At 41.5% G+C, this 19,017-nt stretch overlaps 1 protein-coding gene across 7 annotated transcripts in view; it reads left to right on the top strand.

The window, feature by feature from the left end:
• Positions 1–17,716, top strand: part of PECAM1 (platelet and endothelial cell adhesion molecule 1) — a 35,499-nt gene extending 17,783 nt beyond the window's left edge. For 2 of the 7 annotated variants that reach the window (XM_054278713.1, XM_054278706.1), the window contains exons 13-16: positions 357–425; positions 4,719–4,775; positions 11,588–11,610; positions 16,189–17,716. In XM_054278713.1, the coding sequence (XP_054134688.1) occupies positions 357–425; positions 4,719–4,775; positions 11,588–11,610; positions 16,189–16,221 (182 nt within the window). In that variant the 3' untranslated portion in view covers positions 16,222–17,716. The remainder of the gene's footprint in view (positions 1–356; positions 426–4,718; positions 4,776–11,587; positions 11,611–16,188) is intronic. The other 5 variants (XM_054278707.1, XM_054278709.1, XM_054278708.1 and 2 more) reach the window with 5 other exon arrangements.
• Positions 17,717–19,017: the final 1,301 nt, after the last annotated feature.

Genomic DNA, 19,017 nt, shown 5'->3' with positions numbered 1-19,017 from the left:
GAAGGGAAGAGCAGCTGGAGCAGGAATATGGGAGAAGCTCTGGTAATTCCCTACTATGTTTTGGGTTGTGCCACTTTTGAAGGTGTTACATTGCAAGTAACAGTTTTAGGCACAATTTGCATGTCACACAGCTTCAGAAATCTGCCTTTAGTTGGTCTTCTGCCCTTTGGAGTGGGATGGCCCTGAGGAATGGGCTGGCCTTACAACTCCCATGTGCCATCAGCAGGGCCTGGTCCTGCACTATCACAGTCACCTGGGATTTGTCCAATAATTTCAGTGGCAGCAGGATCAGGCCCACAGCTCAAATGAAGCATGCAGTCCTACAAAGAAACATCTTCTTGATATTTTTGGGGCAGGACCTGACCTTGAGAGTGCTGAGGTGGATTACACTGAAGTCGAAGTCTCCACGCTTGATCCTCACAGAGGTAATGAACTCTCCAGCCTCTATGGGTTATTTTTGGGAGCAGCTCTGGGGCTGCTGCTGCTCCCTCGCACTGGCCTGGTTTGGCACCTGGGGATGCCAGGGCTGTGCTTTGTGTGCTGAGTCTCCTGCCAGGAGTGCTTCTGAACCTGGCTGATGCTGTGGCTCCTGTGCTGCTGTTCCTGCAGCTCTTCCCCTGGGATCATTCCCATTTACAGGAGGGCTGTGTGGAGCAAGGCTCCCAGCTGGAGCTGTGGCAGCCTGCTGTGAAATATCCATGTTAAAGAGACCAAATTCACTGAGAGCAACTTGAGGTTGCCACAGGGTAAGGTAATGGGGAGAACAGAAACCAGTGGAATTTCCTCCTTTGTAAAGGAACTGGTTGAAGGGTCAAAGCTGTAATTCACTTGTGATAGAGAAGGGAGACCAGTGTTGATTTAGTCTGGTGAGGCTTGGAGACCATCCTGGGTTTTGTGGCACCTTAAACAGAGAAAAGAGATATTGATGCCCAGATAACTTTGTCCTCCTCCCTGCAGTAACCAGACCTCAGAGCATGGGGCTGAGGTACATGTCTGCAGCCTTGAAGGAGAAATAGCCATGGAAATTTATGCCCACTTAAATCATTCTGTGTCATCTGGAGAACTCCAATGCTATTATGGCCTTGTGTTGAAAGCTGCTAAACCTTTCAGAAATTTGAAAAGAGCTCCAAGTGGGTTAAAGTGAATAAACCCTGCAAGAGAAGTTTATGCTCTGCTCTTGCTTCTTTGCTTCAGCTGAATGAGAAGCAGACTTAGGAAGAAATGGATAAATTTCCTTCTTCCTGGTAGGAAGGACTAGTCACTTATTGCAGAGACCAAAGACATGATTGTTTAGCTGGTGGCACAGATGTTTGGGCAAGAGTGCTCACTCTTCAGGCTTGGCAGCCAAGCCCTCCTGGAACAGCCAGTCCTCCTGTCCTCCTGTGCTTTGTGTTTTCACTTCCTCCTATCATTCATCACAGAGTCTCTCTTCCCTGGGTTTGAAGCAGGCTATTTACCCACCTCTGCTAAATTCTGCACTGAAGGTCCAGAATTGTTGTACTCTTCTTCAGAATTGGGCTCATAATTGTTCCAACTGTTTCTGAGTGTGCACTACAATTCTACAATGGTGTGCACACCATTCTACAATGGTGTAGAACAGTAAGATATGATAGTGCATTATTTAATTAAAAAGCCCTATTAAATTCAAGATCAACACCTATAAAAACATAATTTTCATCCATTCTTGCTATATAACACTATTCCTGTATATCAGACTAAGCAATAAGGTATTATCTATGCTCTGTAGATAGAACCCCATTAAACCACAGAATAATGTTTACCATGGTTTGTAAATGAGATCAGATGATTTTAATTGAGTGCTGCCTCATGCTGCAGACCTATGCATGGCACACAACACTGATAGATTCTGTAATTCTGAGCTGTGCTGGAGTGTACAGAGATATGAACAGTTCCTGATTGATTTCCTTTGTTGCCCCAGGACACAGTGGAGTGCTTTGGTTATGGAAATGGAAACTGCACTGAAAGTATTTAATGTGTTCCTCCCTGAGAGCATCCTGAGGATGCTGCTTAAATACAGTTAAATAGAAGAAGTTGGATGAAACCAAGTTATGTCTTGAGCTCTGCACTGCCTATCACAATGTAAACAGGATGAGATTTATTCTTGGGAAAAGAGAAGCAAAGCCAAGTTTCTTAATATTCCTGTGTAATAATCATGTACACCCAGAGAGAGAATTTGGCCACGGGGCTGCTGCTGATACTTCTGTTACCTTGATGTTATTGTAAGGTTTTGTTCCCAGTCATTATATTCTTTCATGTCTGTGTGTGGGTATGACCAGCCCTTCCTAGGGAACAGAACTTTCAGATTATCACCTTGCTCCAAATCCCTTTCCCTCTTCTGATTCCTCCTGTTTTCTAAAGGAAGACAAAGCAAATCACATTTACCTTTTCTCTGGGCACACATTGCTCATCCAGCAGCTACACAGAGTCTGATTCCTTCTGCCTTTTGAGGAACTGCAGATTTCTTTGATCTCTCTGGCCTAACCTCAATTTAATTTATATTTCCAATCATTTGTTCCTCCTGCCACTGTTGTCAATGTCAATACTAATGTTCTCAGGAGCAGGAGAGTCATATCTTATGTACTGTGAAAGGCTACTGCAATAAATGCTGCAGTATCTAAGCTGTAGCAGTTGCCTTTTTGTCACTTCTGGGAATTGGGATTGATTGAATGTCACTTCAAACAAAGTTGAAATTATTGTAGAAGGATGAACACCTTGTCTTTATCAGTAAAGAATGACTTACATTTGAAAACACTGTTTTACCCTGTTTTTCAAGTAATGTCTGAGCTATCTGTTAATTTCTGGAATACTTTTATCTGGAGTTATTAAATTAATACTTACTAAGTTTGGTATGCTTGACAAAAATACAGTGCATGTCTTTTCTAAAGCTTAGTTGAGAAAAAAGATGGCAAGGTGATTTAAACCCTTTATTGGGAATCTGAGCAAAACCAAAAGCAGGGGCTAAAGTCAGATCAGGAAACATCCCTGAAGTGACAAGGCAGAAACTGCTAATCATGGCTGAGTAAGAATGTTCTCCTTATTTTACTTTTATATCTGGTTAGTTATCTGCAGGGTGGCAACGTGATAAAATTAGTGGGAACAAAATGTCAAATCATCCAAGTAATTTCTCCTGGTGCATTTTTTCAGTGCTAGGACGACTTTTGGAAGGTTGACAAAGGAAATAACACGGGCAGTGGCATTATACCACAATATAATGAAATGGGTATGATAAAAATAAAAAAGCAAACTAAGGAAATGCCTCAAACCAAGTCTTTGCACAGAGTCAATTGGAGTAGTTTTAGGACTGTTACCTGCTAAAAAAGAGTCTTAGACAAAATGAGCTAATGATTAAAATTTCAAGAAGATTAATTCTTACTTCAGTGGAAACTGAATTGATAATTTAAGCAGTAGTCTGTAAGCATTTGAAATATGCCTTAAGATCTTCAAATTATTTTGCAAAGCAAGTTCATGCCAAAGCTGCAAGTTTGAAAGCTGTGATTAGACACTTGGGGAAGTGTAGCTGCTATTGTTTAAATTAATAGCAGTTTTACAACTCCATTCTGATGTGTTAGCTCACAGCATTTAAAGGATGCTGAACAGAATTTAAAAACAAAAAAATTAATGGAATTAACTTTGGGAAATCAGAATGTGGTGCCAGAGACACTTGGGTTCTTCAGGGCAATGCAGAACAGTAAGTCCTGACTCTGAGTCTGCAAATCATTATGTCTGAATTCTTTAAATGTTGGGGATTTTTAATAGCTAAAGCACAGGATTCTGTATCCAGAAATTTAAATTTATTTCTTTTTTTTTTTTTTTTTTTTTTTTTTTTTTTTTTTTGCAAAGAGGAGGCAACAATTGATTTTTTTTAAATTTAACTTTAACTAGAAAAATTTAGTTCTTGGTTTGTTGAAAGTCCACAGAAGAAAGTGATTTTCAATGCACAGTTCTGGAGCACTTCGGTTGCCCAGGGATTTTTAAACTACAGCCATACAATAAATCCAGAGATTGTTCTATTCTCCTACTGGCCAGAAGTTTATGCTGACCACAGAGAAAATGATTCTTGCTATTTTCAGGCCTCTCTGTCCAAAAGGAAACCTTTTCCAGATAAATGGAAGCTGTGCAGTGTGAAATCTGCAAATATTCTTCTGAGACATTTCACAAAGCGCAGCAATTTAATTTTTTTTTTTTTTTTTTTGCCATTAAGATTTAATCAGGCTAGTTGCCAAAAGGCTTTATGGTTAGTCTTCCAAGTGATAGATCTCCTCAGGGCTAGGATCCCTAAATCCTTAGAACAAATTGAAGAAGCTCTTCAAAGTGATCCAGAGAAACCATTCTCCAGTGGTAGATATCTCTGTGAAATTAAAGCAGTATTGGTTCAAGTTCAGAAGAAGATTAGGAGGATGTTGAAGTCAAATTTACAAAGGGAAGCAGATTTTCATCATCAGTTTTACATAGAAGGAGACATCCTTCTCTCAGGCCCTTACAGGCTGGTTTGGGGAGGGGGTTGTGCTTACTTTTCACACAGACTCCTCAGGCTCATTGCTGCTTATGTAGCTGCTTCTCCTGAAAGTAAAAAAGTGTGTTCTGTTTGTTTAAGGAGCTTTTCATAAGGCAAACAAAACAAAAAACACACAAAAAGAAAAAAGAAAAAGAAAACAATAAAAGAAAATATATTGATTCTGTGCCAATACATTTTCCAGCTCCTGAACAGAAGGGGACTGAAACAGTTTATAGTGAAATCAGAAAAACTAATAATGGTAAGTAAGCTAGTGAAAAATTAAACACTTTAAGGAAGCGTGTGTGTAGAGGTTAGGGATAAATTTGTGACTGAATATTTTATAAGATAATATTTAGACTGAATATTTAGAACATAATTGCCATAATAAAGAAGAGCTGCAAGTCACATTGGATAGGAACATACCAAAGTGCAGCTACAAAATCACAGAAGTTGATAAAATGCATGACATCTTCATGGCTCCTTATAAATCAATGATATTAATATTTGTAATATCTACTTCATCAGCCCATTTGTGCTGGATCTGCTGAATATTTGGGCCATACATCAGGATCTGAATCAAGATCCCTGTTAGGGATGTGGATTCTAGGTCCTGTTGTCTCAAACTGCTCAAGAGAAACATTTGTCTCTGAACTGACCATGTTTGTCACATGCTATAAAATATTCCATTTGCTTTGGTGTAACTCCAGCAAATATCTATAAAGCCCCCAACAGCCTCTCCAAGACTTTACAGCAATGTGATCATTTCAGCAGCTCCTCTAACACAGACCTGTGTGTGGGCAGTGGCAGCTTGCTGGCAATTACTGTCTGTAAATGTTCTGGCACTAATCAGCTCAGAGACAGTGCCTTAAAAGATTATTTTATTTCATTATTTATTTCATCATAGATTGTCAAAGTCTGAATTGGAAAGGATTTCCTCTCCTCTCTTGTGTTAGGAAGTCTAGATTTGTAAATATTAGGGTTGCAAGCCATTCATATTTTGTCCCCATTCAGGCTTTGTTGTGTGCCATTTTTAATTTTTGGTTGTGCTTTAAGTTTCTATTTTTTCTATAAGGCATTTCCCACCTCTGACACAGTATATCTCTGGGGAATCTTTTATTGTGAGGGTCTCCATGTACTTTAGAAAACATTACTTAATTTTTCCTTGTTAGGACTTACATGGCAATTTTTATCTCCATTTTACAGCTGAATAAACAGAGAGATTAGGTCATGCATTAAGGCAAAGTGTTTAGAGAGTGACAACAGTGGCAAAGGAATTTCAGAATCCTTGGTGCTGTGCCTGTGTGGTGTACTCATTTTTCACAGCCTTGCAGTGAAAATCAGAATATCTTTCACACTTAACAGCATGGCCAGACACATCATGCAGAACCACCAAGAGAAAAAACTCAGTTTATTTTAGGGCTGAGCCCCAAGGCCACAAATGTTCTGAAATGTTCTCCAGTGAGTGTGAACTGGACCTATAAAAAGCTGCAGAAGCTGCTGTGTAACCCTCACCTGCTCTGCCCAGCTGTGAGGGTGACTCTCACACCACTCACCAGCCCTGGTTTTTTCAGGTACATAACAGAGGATGTAAAGTCCAGGCTGATAAAGCAGAGCTGAAATTCAAAGATCACTTAAAAGGCTGTAATACCATAAGGTGGGAACTCAGTAAAATGGGATATGATTGAAATTCTGAGCTGAATTAAGCAGAGGTTCTGCAAACACCCCTTAATCTTGCAGTCCACTTGCTCTTTTAGGCATAACATTCTACAGCTTTAGTTATTCTTGGAAACACAGTGCCAGTTTATTGTTTCAATCACGTCTGTTTTTCCTGACTGATACACAGGAAAAGTGTTTCAATTAGATAAGCAGTGCATCACCCAGCAATGCAGTGCTAGCCTACAGTTAATGTAACACTACCTTGGATTTTTCACAGGCTGTGTCATTGTGAGGTGGTAAAGTGTAAATGCAGTAAAGGATCCCTATGAAATATTCTATTTTAATATCTATTAATATAAGCATATTAAATGATGCCAATTGTGACAGATGTTGAACATGACTAGTGGGTGCAGAAGTTGATTTACCATTCTATTCTTTGATATTTTTGAGCAAAAGCCCAGGAGCACAAGCAGCTTCAGGAAGGCAATGATTCAGACAAGCGTGTCCTTGGGGAAATCACATGAGTTTGGGAATTGGTGTCAACTACACAGTTTGACATATTTAACCCCTGAGACCTATGTAACATTTAATTATTATTTGTTTGTAGATAACTATTGTGGTTTAATTAGAATTGAGTGCTTCATAAGCAATTTTGTCTTATGAAGGGGTTGCCTGTGCATTCCAGAAATTGTGTGCACTAGAGAGGAAGCTGAAGGACACTCAGTATTTGTTATGTCTGACAAGTTCTTTGTGACTGAGCAAAAACATTTTTGCTCTTCATTCGTCTAACAACTCTCACTGCTACCCCCAGCAAGGCAGATGCCATAGCAGGCACCAACTCCTGTATTTTGAGTTCTGTAGCTGTTGCTATAGAGTTTTGTTGTTATTGAGTTCTGTAGCTGTTGCTTGCTCTTGTCCAGAATCTGCACCATGAATCCATAGTGCTGATAATGCTCTGAGCTTTCCCAGGCCTTTGGCAGTGTGCTGAGCATCTGTCATTATGATTCTTCTTTTTATTTTCCTGGTGCTGGCTATGTTATCTCCTGCTTCTGCCATCTAAGTGCCTCTACCACACTGTGGATAAGACTCCTCATCCTCCGTGCTGTGCTGTTTTCCCTGTTCTGAGTGCCAGGACTCAGGAGGTGGTTTTACATTAGAGACAGGAACAAACTGTCAAATGCACATTTAACTCCCAGAAGACTTGCAGGTGGTTGACTACAGTTAACTCGTTTGCAGTGGGAAAAGCAGGTGATTTGTGAAATTCCATTCTGGTCAGGTATGTTTGGATTGAAAGTCAAATAACGTCAGTCTCTGGTTGGTTGGATGCTGGATTTCCTCTGCTGTAATGAGAGTTTAAGGAGGATGCTGCTCACTTTGCTCTGTTAGCAACTGTGAGATAAGAAGTTGTCCTTGCATTGTTATTGAAAGATTAGTTGAATTCAGAAACACATTTGGTGTTCAGGATGTTCACACAGGCATTGTTTTAAAGCCTTTTCTAGAGCAATGGGCTTACTTTAGTATTTTGCATAAAATACCAAAAACTTCAAGCCTCAGCTTTAAATCAGACCTTACATCCAAATGGCAGTTTGGGGAATGGTCAGTGAGTGCCATTCAGGTCAGTAACAGCTTTGTGTTGAAGTCCTTCAGGCTCACCAGGATGAACTGATTTCCTTAAAATCTTGCTTTCTCTGGTTGCTCTGTGAAAAGGCCAAAGCAAGTTGTGAGTCAGGAATACCCAGCCCAGTTCCAAAATTGCTGCTTTTTGTTCAGAAAGAAGTGATATGGTCTAAAACTTCAGCAAAACAGGCAATTGTCCAAATCCCCAGGCTGCCAGGAGCGATAAAACGGCTCTGACCCTGCTGCCTCCTGTGGCTGTGCTGGATCCAGGCTGGCAGCTCTTCCTGAGGGAGCCTCAGGATGTCTCACACCAGTTCAGCTGCCTGGGTGGAGGCTCTTTCAGGCATGATTTATTTCCATCACACCTTTCATCTTCCCAAGGGGCAGCAGGGGCAGGAAGCCCAAGCATCTCCATGCTGGTTCTTTATCTCAGCTCCAGCCCTTCCCTCAGTGTTGATCCCAGGTTTTGGGATTGCACAGGCTTGGAATCAGGCTCCTGTTCGTGTTGCTGAGGAGAATTAGAGCCAACTGCAGCTCACAGATTTCCTCACGTTTTTCCAGGACACTTCCTGTGGAAGATGATGTTATTGGTACGTTCTTTCTCCCTCAGTGAACTCTGTCTTTGCTGTGTGTCAGACCCAAAGCTCACAGAAGGCAGTGATAAGCTTTGCACTGATTTTATGTGCACTGGATTGAGCTCACTGTGGCTTATTGCAAGATAACAATTCCCAATTTCTATTAGGAAAGTGGAAATCCAGCAAACAAAATGCAGAACCAGCCTTTATGCTGCTAAGTCTGGAAAAATGAGTTGGTCACTTTGGAAGCAATTGCAGCAGTGAGACAGGAAATTCTAAGAGTCCTACAGCAACCAACAATGTACTATGGAAAAATAAATATAGCCCAGTGGAAAGAGGCATGAGAAATCCCCTTTGCATTCACAGGGTTGGAACAAATCTATTTGAAATCAGCTCTAGCAATCAGGAAATCTGCTCAAATACTTTCCTGCTACTGAGCCTCAGGCTTAACACCTACATCTTAGCCAGAATAATTTCCCACTGGATCCTTTTCCAGCATAGGAAGAGCTCACAGGGTCTGGGGATTCATTGTGCTGCTCAGAACTCAGGTGTTAGGGGCACATGATAGTTGCAGGCAGTCCAAAGCCAGGCAAATAACTTGTCCTCTCTTTAATATAAAAATTCTTTGGATCTTTGGATTTCTAGACATATTCTAAACTAGGGCCTGGATCTGTGAGACATTGATTCCAGAGCCAAATGCTTACAACAGCTTCAGCCAAAAATCAGGCAAAGCCAGATGGTTTCAGTGAGGCACAAATATGCAGGGAGCTTCTGACCTTGCTTGAACCTGCAGAGCAGAGCTGCATTACGTGCATGCCCCGTGTCAGAGCTGTTCCCAAGCTGCCTGCCAAGATTCCCTGATGGAAGCTGCTGCTCCAGTAAAGGCCTTGGCAGAACTTTGTGTGTGTCTGCAGCTCAGCACCTTTGGTTCAAGGTCTGACATCTTGGCTTCCACCAGGGCTGGAGGTGGATTGACAATTGCAGCTGTTTAGGCACATATTCTCCTCTCCATAACCTCTAGCAGCAAGAAATGGAAGAGCAGGTGGGGCTGACAGTGTCTTAAACTCCTGCTATATTCACTTCTTTGTAAAAATGTGTTCTTTGAATTTAAAATCGCATCAGCTAGAATCAGTACCAAGGGTTTAGATCTATCAGAAGTCCATAAAACCACCACCTACCTTTTTTAGACTTGGGAATATTTTAGAGATCGCCAGTATCAGACATTCAGCTCTGATTCCTTTCACAAAACATGGAAACGTGGAGCTTTTTCTGTGTTTCTAGAATCCAGCATTTCTCAATTCCCCAGTTTTGGCAGTAAGGGAAAGCAAGGTGTTATGAAAAATCTGTCAGTTCTACAGTAAAACTAGTAAAAAAGTAAAACCACCTCTTTATTATTTATTTTTTAAAACAAAAATTAAATAAAAAAAGATTGTGGAAAGATTGACATGGTAAAGAATCAGCAAAAGCACTGTGTCATCGTACCTTTATTAGTGGCTGCCCTGAGTGGTACCTGTAGAAATCAGCCAGGCTCCCACAGCACTTCCCTGACACAGAGTGTGACATTTCCTGGCAGGGCTGTGACACTCAGCTAGAAAGCCCCAGGGTCTGGAAGTGGGTGACAGGTAACGAGGAGGCAGGATCACTGGCACTGTGACCTCCAAGCCCTGGGTAGCCAACATCCCGTTGTTTGAAGTCTGGAATTTACACAAAATTTCTCATTTCCTCCTTCCTGTGAGAACAATACATTGTGACAGAGACTAAATGACAGCTTGTTAATGCTCATTTCATAAACCTTATGTATGGTTTTGTCCACTTAAAGCCAAGCTTTGATGTAGCACTGGCTCAGCAGTGGTTTTGTTCAATTCTGTTGGCTTTCAGGACACAAAAATGCTTTTGTGTGTGTTCCATGTAACTTCTTCTTTTGTTTCCTAATGTCTAGTCGTATGTGGATCAATCTTGCCAAACACTGAGATCAATTTTGTACTGAATTTGAGTTCATGCACTGCTGTGAGGTGCTGTAGTCACCTGAGTTTTCAATCCTTTACTTAGGCTAAAAGTTCTGGGTGGAAAACTCCAAATGTACCATGCCAGAGACCTTCACCTGTGCTCAGTTTCCTTTTACTTCTGCTGGCTGACAAGGGAGTTTCTAAAAGACTTTTATTAGGGTCTAATACTGGTAGTAGTGTCCTGCATAATGTCCCTTTATTTAGTGATTTCAGGGAACTTCTCAAGATTTACATAAGTGTTTTGCCTATGGAAGACTGATTTTTAAATTTGCATTTAAAAAATACATAATTATAAAAAAACATAGTTTGAGAAACTAACCCCCATTTATATAAAAAACACAGGGAAGATTAACCCAAGGCCCAGTCCAACCCCTTTTGTTGAACATTTCATGAATTTCCTTCAGACAGCCTCTCTCCAGTGAATCTGATACACTTTGCAAGAAAATACCCTTCCAGATTCAGCACTTACTTTTGTCACATGTGAAATATCTCAACAGAACATACAGATGAGCACTCTTAACTCTTGAAACCTCTCCTAAAACTGGAGTTACTTTGAGAGGGGAAAGAAGTAGTTATGTTTTGGCATTTGAATGTATTCTGTGAAATTTCTGAATAGCTAAATCCACTATTTTGAAATAAGTGTATGATCCAGTCTTAAAGTTCACTGACCCTAAAAGGAAAGAACTTGCTGACCCTCAGGTTTTTCATTGGGAACAAGGAATTTTTTATTAATAAAATGTCAGGTGTCTTTGCTGTTATTTTAACAAAGATGTTATATATAACAAAGATGTTATTTTTGCCCTGAAAATTATATCCTCAACTGGATTTCTGCAATACATTATTTTCCTGGCAAGGAACTGGATTAGGAAGTAAAATGCTGATGAGAACTTGCCTCTGAAAGGAAGACTCTCTTGTCCAGTAACAGATTGTGCCCTCAGTAGAGAATTCTACTCTAGCACATGATCAGGGGAGCTGCCAAACAGGTCCTGCTCAGTGTGGGCTTTGAAATGTCTGTCTCACCCCTGTACTTGGATTAAACTAGAACTTGCATACTCCTCAAAGCCCAGAGCTTTAACCTTAGCTGTAGGTAGGAATTTTACATCATTGCAAAGTGAACAAAAGGGTTGAAGTACCTATACCTGCATTTTCTGGAACATAAAACTGGTCACTCTGCAAGGTGCCATTTCATAATTTATACATTGTATTTTATTTTGCAGATTCTATGGAAAACAGGCATTCTGTAAGTATATATTTTATGCAATCAGTTAAATACAGAGACATGGGTTGAGGTGATTGTGCATCTGGTGAGATGGTGCTCAAGGGCTGATGTGGTTTATTTGTTGCTGGGACCTTTGCAGGACAGATATGGGACAATCCCTTTGTATATAGTTTCATGGATCAGACTTTCAATACTCTGTTTGTAGAATGGTTTTAGGAGTCTGTGGAAGGGGCTGGAGTTTGGGGGTGCTGTTGCACAGATAACATCTCCCAGGAGATCATTGTCACCTGCACAGCTTTGGGTCTGTGCCACCAACGCTGGCAGGGTGGCACGAGGTGAGGAATGGCTCCAGATGAAAACTGCTCACCTGTAAATGCATCACTGGGGACAGAGCTGCTGCTCCAGTGCTCTCTGTCATCCCCAGAGCCAGTGCCAGGAATGTGCCTGCTCACACAGCCCCTGGGACTGGGATGCCCAGAGAGGTGAGCTCCTTCCTCAGGTGTGAGCAGCTGAACCAAGCAGGGGTGGGTTCAGCCCAACTTGCAGAATTCCCTTCTGTTCACTCTCTGGGCTGTTTCCTCCTGGGTTTTGGTAGAGCAGGTAGGATGACTCCAAGGGCTGGCAGGAAACTGAGGCCTTGTAAAAAATTTTGAAGGCAAACAGTTTTTATTGCAGGGTACAAAGCTGGGTCATTGCTGGGTCCCAGAAGTGGGACTAATACCATCCATATATATGGAGGATCTCAGCTAAAGATGTGGAGTTTTGTGAATGTTCTGTGGGTGGTGAACAGCTTCATAGTGCTAAGAAGCCAGTGGCAAAATATGGAATTTTTTAAAATAGAAGAAATCTGTTGAATGAGCTATTCCTCTGCCCTCAGGAGATCTGAGACGCAGGGAACTCACATTTCAGGAGTACTGTTATGAATGTCAGATATGCTATCAAACCCAACTCAGACTAAGCAGACGGTTGTTTTTTCTGCCACACACTTTGTGACTTTGGAGCTTGTACTTAAAAAGAAAAAAAGGAGAAACTCATAAATAAGAATCACAATAGCCCAGTCTACGTCAGCTCATGGCATCCATTTGAGTTTTGAAAGGCTCCATCAGCACTCCCCTCCCCATGGGGCACACAGGCAGCCCATTGTATTATTTACAGACACTGGCAGTGCACTGAAGGTCACAGATTGTGTTACAATAAACAGACTCATATTAACACAGGCCAGCAGGGTTTATAGTGTCATTGTCTCTCTTAGTTAAAAGGTCTGTTTTTATTCTTTGCTCTCAGTTTTCTAAAAATATGTTGAGCTGAACCCTCCCCTGGGTTATACCAGGCATTCCTTGGAGAGTCATGCAGAAGAAAGTTTGTCCCTGTCCAACACAAAAGAAAAAATGGTCAAGGGTGGCTGTGACAGACATGAAGTGTAAGCTCCGGGAGGAGGTTTTGTCTTCTTTTTTCCACAGCCTACATAATTTCTAATGGACACAAAGATTTTTTTTTTTCCTGTGGCCAAAAGTGAATAAAATATGGAGGTATAAGAAAAGTCAGTGCAAATAAACTGACCACCCTGTGTGAATCACTTTCATAATTAATTTGGCTATTAAAGCTTGCTAAACCAGGCAATCCATGAAGTAATGTCAGATTGAAGGAAGAAAAGTGTCAGCTGAGGGCAGTGTTTTCTTTGTGCTTCTTTTATTACTCTCGTGTTAGCAGTAGAAGGGTAATAAAAGTAGTTATTCTGTAAAACTAATCTCATTTTCAGAAACACCCCAGAGCAAAGTCAGTTTTATAACACTTGCACATCTTGCTTGAGTTTTCCTAGAAGCTGCCTGATTCAGTTAATGTCTGAGACATTGTCCCTCCTTAGCTGTACTGTTCATGTATTAACATAGAAACTATTCCTTTTTTTTCATTATTAGTGCTTTAAAGGGCATAGCAAAAGAACAGAGCCTTTTCCTCTGCTTCTTAAATTCCCACTTCTGTTCCCAATAAAGCCTGTGACAAAAGCAGCACCTCTCTCTCCAAATAAGTGACCAAAAATTTCTTCATTTTCCATTCCCTTTACTTGTCTCTCAACACTTTACAGGCCACACAGATGAACACAGAAGAGGCACGGAGCAGCTAAGGTGCTTCTTAACATCATTTTCTTGCAACTGTTTTTTTTTTCAGTAGCTCATTTTCACACATGCTTAACTGTGATGTATCTCAGAGGTTTGGTCCAAATGAGGAGCTGTTGATCCTACTCATTAAAAGGAAAATGCTCCTTATAAAGTGATCAAGTGGCTTAAACTTCCTCCCCAGCTGTTCTGCTTCTTGATAGCCAAATGAAGGGTTTGGCTCAGAGGTGAAGTTGCATTTGATCTGCTGCTCCCTCATTTGTGAGTGGAAGGGGCCTTCAGGAGCTGGGCTGCTCAGCTGGCACCTGAATCCCAGGGAATGCCACATGGATCAGCTGGGGTGGCCTTCAAAAAACTTACAGAATTCAACTCTTTAGGAAGTAATAGATGTTCCAGAGGTGTGAGACAAAGGAGCACAGCACAGAGGAGTATTTTGCTAAGAGCTCTGTTTTCAGGGAGGATATGCAGCCTTTTTATTTCAGTAATGGTGGTGGAGACTCATCAGATCCCAATGTCCTTTTAACTCCCTAAATTCCAATAATGTGCATTCCACTGCTCAGATAAAGTCTGTTAGCATTCAGTTCTGCATTGCTCTTCCAGATGCCACAGGCAAAACAGAAAACTGCTCTGTGGAGAAGGAAGATGCAGCAAATCATTTTAATGGTTGCTAGTCCTGCTTTTGTGCATTTGCCCCTACGTAGTTTCTGTCAGAATAAATATAATCCAGCAGGGAAAATTAGGAGCTTTGCTTCTTCACTGAGAGACCATGGCAAAATTGAGTTCAGGCTTTTAGTAAACACTGTGTACTGACACAGGTGCATTGAAAGTGTTTGTATTATGTCAATATAGGTGAAGCATTAGAAAAATAATTAGTCAAAGTTTGAATTTCTTGAACTGTATAAAGGCCCAGTTGCAGTACAGGTCGTGACTGATTTGCAGTCCAGAGTACCTTGAACCTGAATGTCTTGGATTTTTAGGTCATTTCGAAAGGAACCTGAAGTTTTATGTCAGGGGTTGCTTCCCTCCATCTCCTCTGTTTCAGAAATTTGTATCTTAAATGCAATCCATAGGAAGTATTTGCAAAAGAAATGAATTACTTAGAGAGGAACTGGGAGGAGGTTTCCTTCCTGAAATCAGAGCTGGCAATCTTTCTAAGTTATTTAATGGTCCCAGTTTCTGAAAACATATTGAAGGAAATATCTTGACAATGAGATAGCCCCTTCGCCAAACACTAATTGGTATTGTGTCAAATTTACCTCAGCAGTACATTCTGACTTCACATCTCCTCCTCTCCTGCTCCCTCCTGGATGTGTTTGTGTATTTGTTTGTTGGGTTCTGTCCTGGGGTTCAGGAGGACTGGCAGTACATGAGGACATTGTGTACTTATGTGCCTATTTGTCCAAGCTCAGCATGTGCCCTCTGAGACAGAAACCTGTACAATTTACATCTCTCTGCAGGAATTCCTAGGTGTTATTCAGTGACTTTCTCATCTTACTCAAGTGATCCCAAAAGTATTTTCTCAGTGTTAAAGGAATTTCCATTGCCAGCTCCAAGGGGGAACTGGCCTGTTTTTAACTGTGCACACTAACATGGCACAATGGTTTCAGACAGGAAGGGAAGATGAAGGATGTGTCCAGTTAAAATTGGGGAGGTGATTTCAGGCAGTCAGGATATGAAAAACAAGGTGATACTCTGAAATAAACACTGAATTATAAACCAGGAATTCCTCTGACTCATGGGGCAAATCCTTTGGGGGTAAGTCCACAAAAGGAACGAGGCGCCTCGGTGCTGACAGACTGAGCTGAGGTTAGAGGCCACCACGTACCCTGAGCAGAGACTTGTTGGAGGGAGACTTTGGCAACCAACACCAGGAAAGACTTGACAGCTGTGAATCCCCAGTGGACAGAATGATTTCTGTCATATATTGTAAAAACAATGAAGTTTGGGCTTTCTCTGTGCCATTTCCCACTGGCTGGAGCAAGAGGGCTGCTCTGTGTGCTCTCTGTGCCTGCCAGTGCCAGGCTTTGCCCTGGAGATCTCCCCTGGCATGGCTCTTGCAGGAACACAGTGTCCAGAGTTCAGGTGCTGCATTATTCCCTGTGAGACACCACCCTTAGGGAAATTTTGGTTTTAATTCTCCTGGACTGACACTGGGGTCTGACTGTGGCTCCTAGTAAATAAAGGATCTGACCTCCAGGTGTGTTTAGTGCCAGCAGTTCCCCTAAAAATCCAACTTTTATCAGTAAGCACCCACTTACAGATGTTGGTGATTAACAGTTTTGGGGTCTAGCTTGTAATTATTACTCTAAATCTCCCACTGTCTTACTTCTTTCTCTCTCATGAAGATAATACCAATGTCTCCCCAGAGAGCAGTGAGGTTTTATTAGCTCACTGTGGAGGGTTCTAAGGGATATGTGACAGGACAGAGGGTAGGGGCACAGCTATATTCACACCTTGTTTTTTTCTCTTTTGCTCTTTTTGCCAGCAGAGAATATATGGGCATCCTGATGCTACCTAGTACAGTCATCTCAAAGATCAGCTGGGAGAAGAAAACAACACAAGATGGAAGATGTTGCAAGTGTTCCAAAGGCTTTGCAGCAGTTATTTATGAGTTTGCCAGACTCATCTTTTCAAAGTTTATTTCCTTAGGAGGAACAATAGAGATGTTCCTAAAGCATTTAATGGAAAAAAATTACAAATAAAAATTCTCATAGGAAAGTGGCTCTAGAAACCACTGACCCAGGTTCTCATCTGTAATTTCTCCTGCTAATGCAATTTTGCCTTTTTTGCCTCCAATTCATCATGCTCTAAGGAAACAAAGGGGGAGCTACAGCTGAGGAAGTAGATTTCTACAATGCAGCAACTACTGTGATACCAGTAGGACATAGAAATATCTAGGCTTGCTTTAAACTTGCTAAGTTGGTTATCAGTGCCCCCACTGTGGCAGAACAGAGCTCAGCACAGGCTGGCCAGCCATGGATGTGCCTTGGCATGGCCTTGCAGCTCGTGCTGAGCTCCCTGTGCTGCAGCAGCTGGACTGCTACCAGGCTTGGAGCCAGCTCAGTTACAACCCACAGGGACGTGACACTGCAGGGAGCTCTGGGCTCCCTGAAAACTTGAATAACTGTTCAGAGATTCACACTTTGCCCAGTGCTTCTGTCAGAGGCACAAACAGCCTTTATTCTTCGCTAAATTGCTTTTTCCCTTTAAAAGTTCTGATGCTTGTTGGTTTATTTGATGTGATGGTTCTTCAAGAAATGATTGGCCATCACAGCTATTTTGGATGATTCTATGATAAGTTTTCATTGAGTGGATATAAAACACCCAGGTTAGTGAGTTTGTACCTGAAAATCCTGTTATGTACAATCCTAATTCCTCTGATTTTATGAGAGATCTGAAGTTGTACTTGTGTCCAGTTTGTCCAGTATGGAATTCCATAACAATCCTTTTTCTCTATATCATGATAAACCGCTAACACAGATCTAGTTTGGACACAGATGTAATCCTGCAGCCCATGTTTATCTCAGCTGCATTAATTTAAAAAGAGAACACAAAACAAAAGAGAAAAAATACTGTCCCCAACCCCTTAACCAGACAGCCATGGGCATTGCAGTTGCTCTCTTTTTCTTACTGCAAATTAAATTCCTATAACATCTGGGCCACAGGTAAGAAGGTTCTCATTTTAATTAGAAAATAGTAAAAAAGAGGCCATGGGTTTGTATATAGATATAAAATTATTGCTTTAAGCACTGCATCAAAGGTGCAAAGCCAGCAAGAAACACAAAAGGGGTTTATATCCTCCATTCCAAATGTTTAAAATTTCAAGCTCCAGTTACTGATTAGTATCTCTAATTTATTGTTCCCTGTGCAAATGTTGTTTGTATCATGAGCCTGTCACAACTGACTGACTTCATAGCTCTCTTCTGTTGACAAATGTTCTTTCAGCATCCCATGAGTGTCCATGCAAATGCGTTAGTGTAAGAAATGTGAAAAGGTATTTTAATAAAGAAAACTCTGAACTGACCTTTGCACTGGATCTTGCACATTCATGTTGCAATGAATGCCTGTGAAGTTTTTAATTTGTGATGAACCACAGGTCCATTGTATGGATTGGCATTTGGAAGATGCCCTCTCTGCACACATTCCAGGCTCTTGGATCTGGAGTCAGGAACCCCTTTAACAGCAGGTAAATGCACTAAAGTGCTTTAAGAACTGAGTGGGGGAGTGCTTGCATTCACATAAGTTTTTTACTAAATTACAAAGGTAAAAGTTCCTCCAGAAATTCTTCCCAGCCTTTGGCAAAGCTTGGGAAAAGTGGAGTTTGGAAAGCTTCAGAATATCATCTGGGCATGATGGAGCAGCAGTGGAAGAATTCATTGCTCTCTTTCAGCTTGTCTCTTGCCTGGAATAATCCTAAATTGTTTTGGATTTGGTTATCTAGTACAGGTTGTTTGCCCTACTGAAACGTGTGAACTGTTTCAGTTCATTTCTCAGAGTGCTGTGCACTGCTTTGAGCTCTTCTGTTTTGTCTTGCAGATAACAAAAATATTTTAGAGCATGGGACAATAATCACCAGTGAAGAACGAGGTAAGTGGGCCCATGAGTAAACACCTACACAAGGAGTCCTGAAATGAGCATGTGCCAAACAGGCCTCATGATTCCATTGGAAATATTTGGGAAATAAGTACTGAATCTGTTACCAAACAAATGAAAACTCAGATTAGAGCTCAAAATACATTACTGAAAACAACAAAAAGGATGTGGGGGCCTAACTAAATATATGTATTGTAAATACATGTATGGCAGTGATCTCTGTGTTGTATTACCCTGATCCTAGTTGCTGTAAATGGGCTGCAGCTGTGATGTCCGTGATTGGGCAGCAGTTGTAGCCCATGGACGTAGCTGGGATAAAAGGGGGTGTGGGCCAGAGAGGGGCCTCCAGCAGAGAGAGACAACAACGCTGCTGTGAAGATTACAGCAAAAGGAGATTTCTGTATTGTCACCAAGTTAAGCTCAGCAAACAGAAAATGAGGTGTGTTGGTAAATATTTACTTTTTGAGCAGAGTAAGGGATGGCACACGGCCAGGTCCCTGCTGCTATTCCTTGTTGGGGCACTCCCATCAGGTGGCACAACCTGGGTCCCTGGTGCCATTCCCTGTCCGGGCAGTTCTATTGGGATGGCACAACCCGGGTCCCTGGTGCCATTCCCTGTCCGGGCAGTTCTATTGGGATGGCACAAACCAGGTCCCTGGTGCCATTCCCTGTCCGGGCAGTTCTATTGGGATGGCACAAACCAGGTCCCTGGTGCCATTCC

The sequence above is a fragment of the Melozone crissalis genome, unplaced genomic scaffold (assembly GCF_028551555.1).
Source record: "Melozone crissalis strain CALT ecotype California unplaced genomic scaffold, PUWL_Pcris_2 ptg000026l_1, whole genome shotgun sequence".
In the NCBI taxonomy this organism is placed as follows: Eukaryota; Metazoa; Chordata; class Aves; order Passeriformes; family Passerellidae; genus Melozone; species Melozone crissalis.
This window is presented reverse-complemented; position numbering and strand designations above follow the sequence as displayed.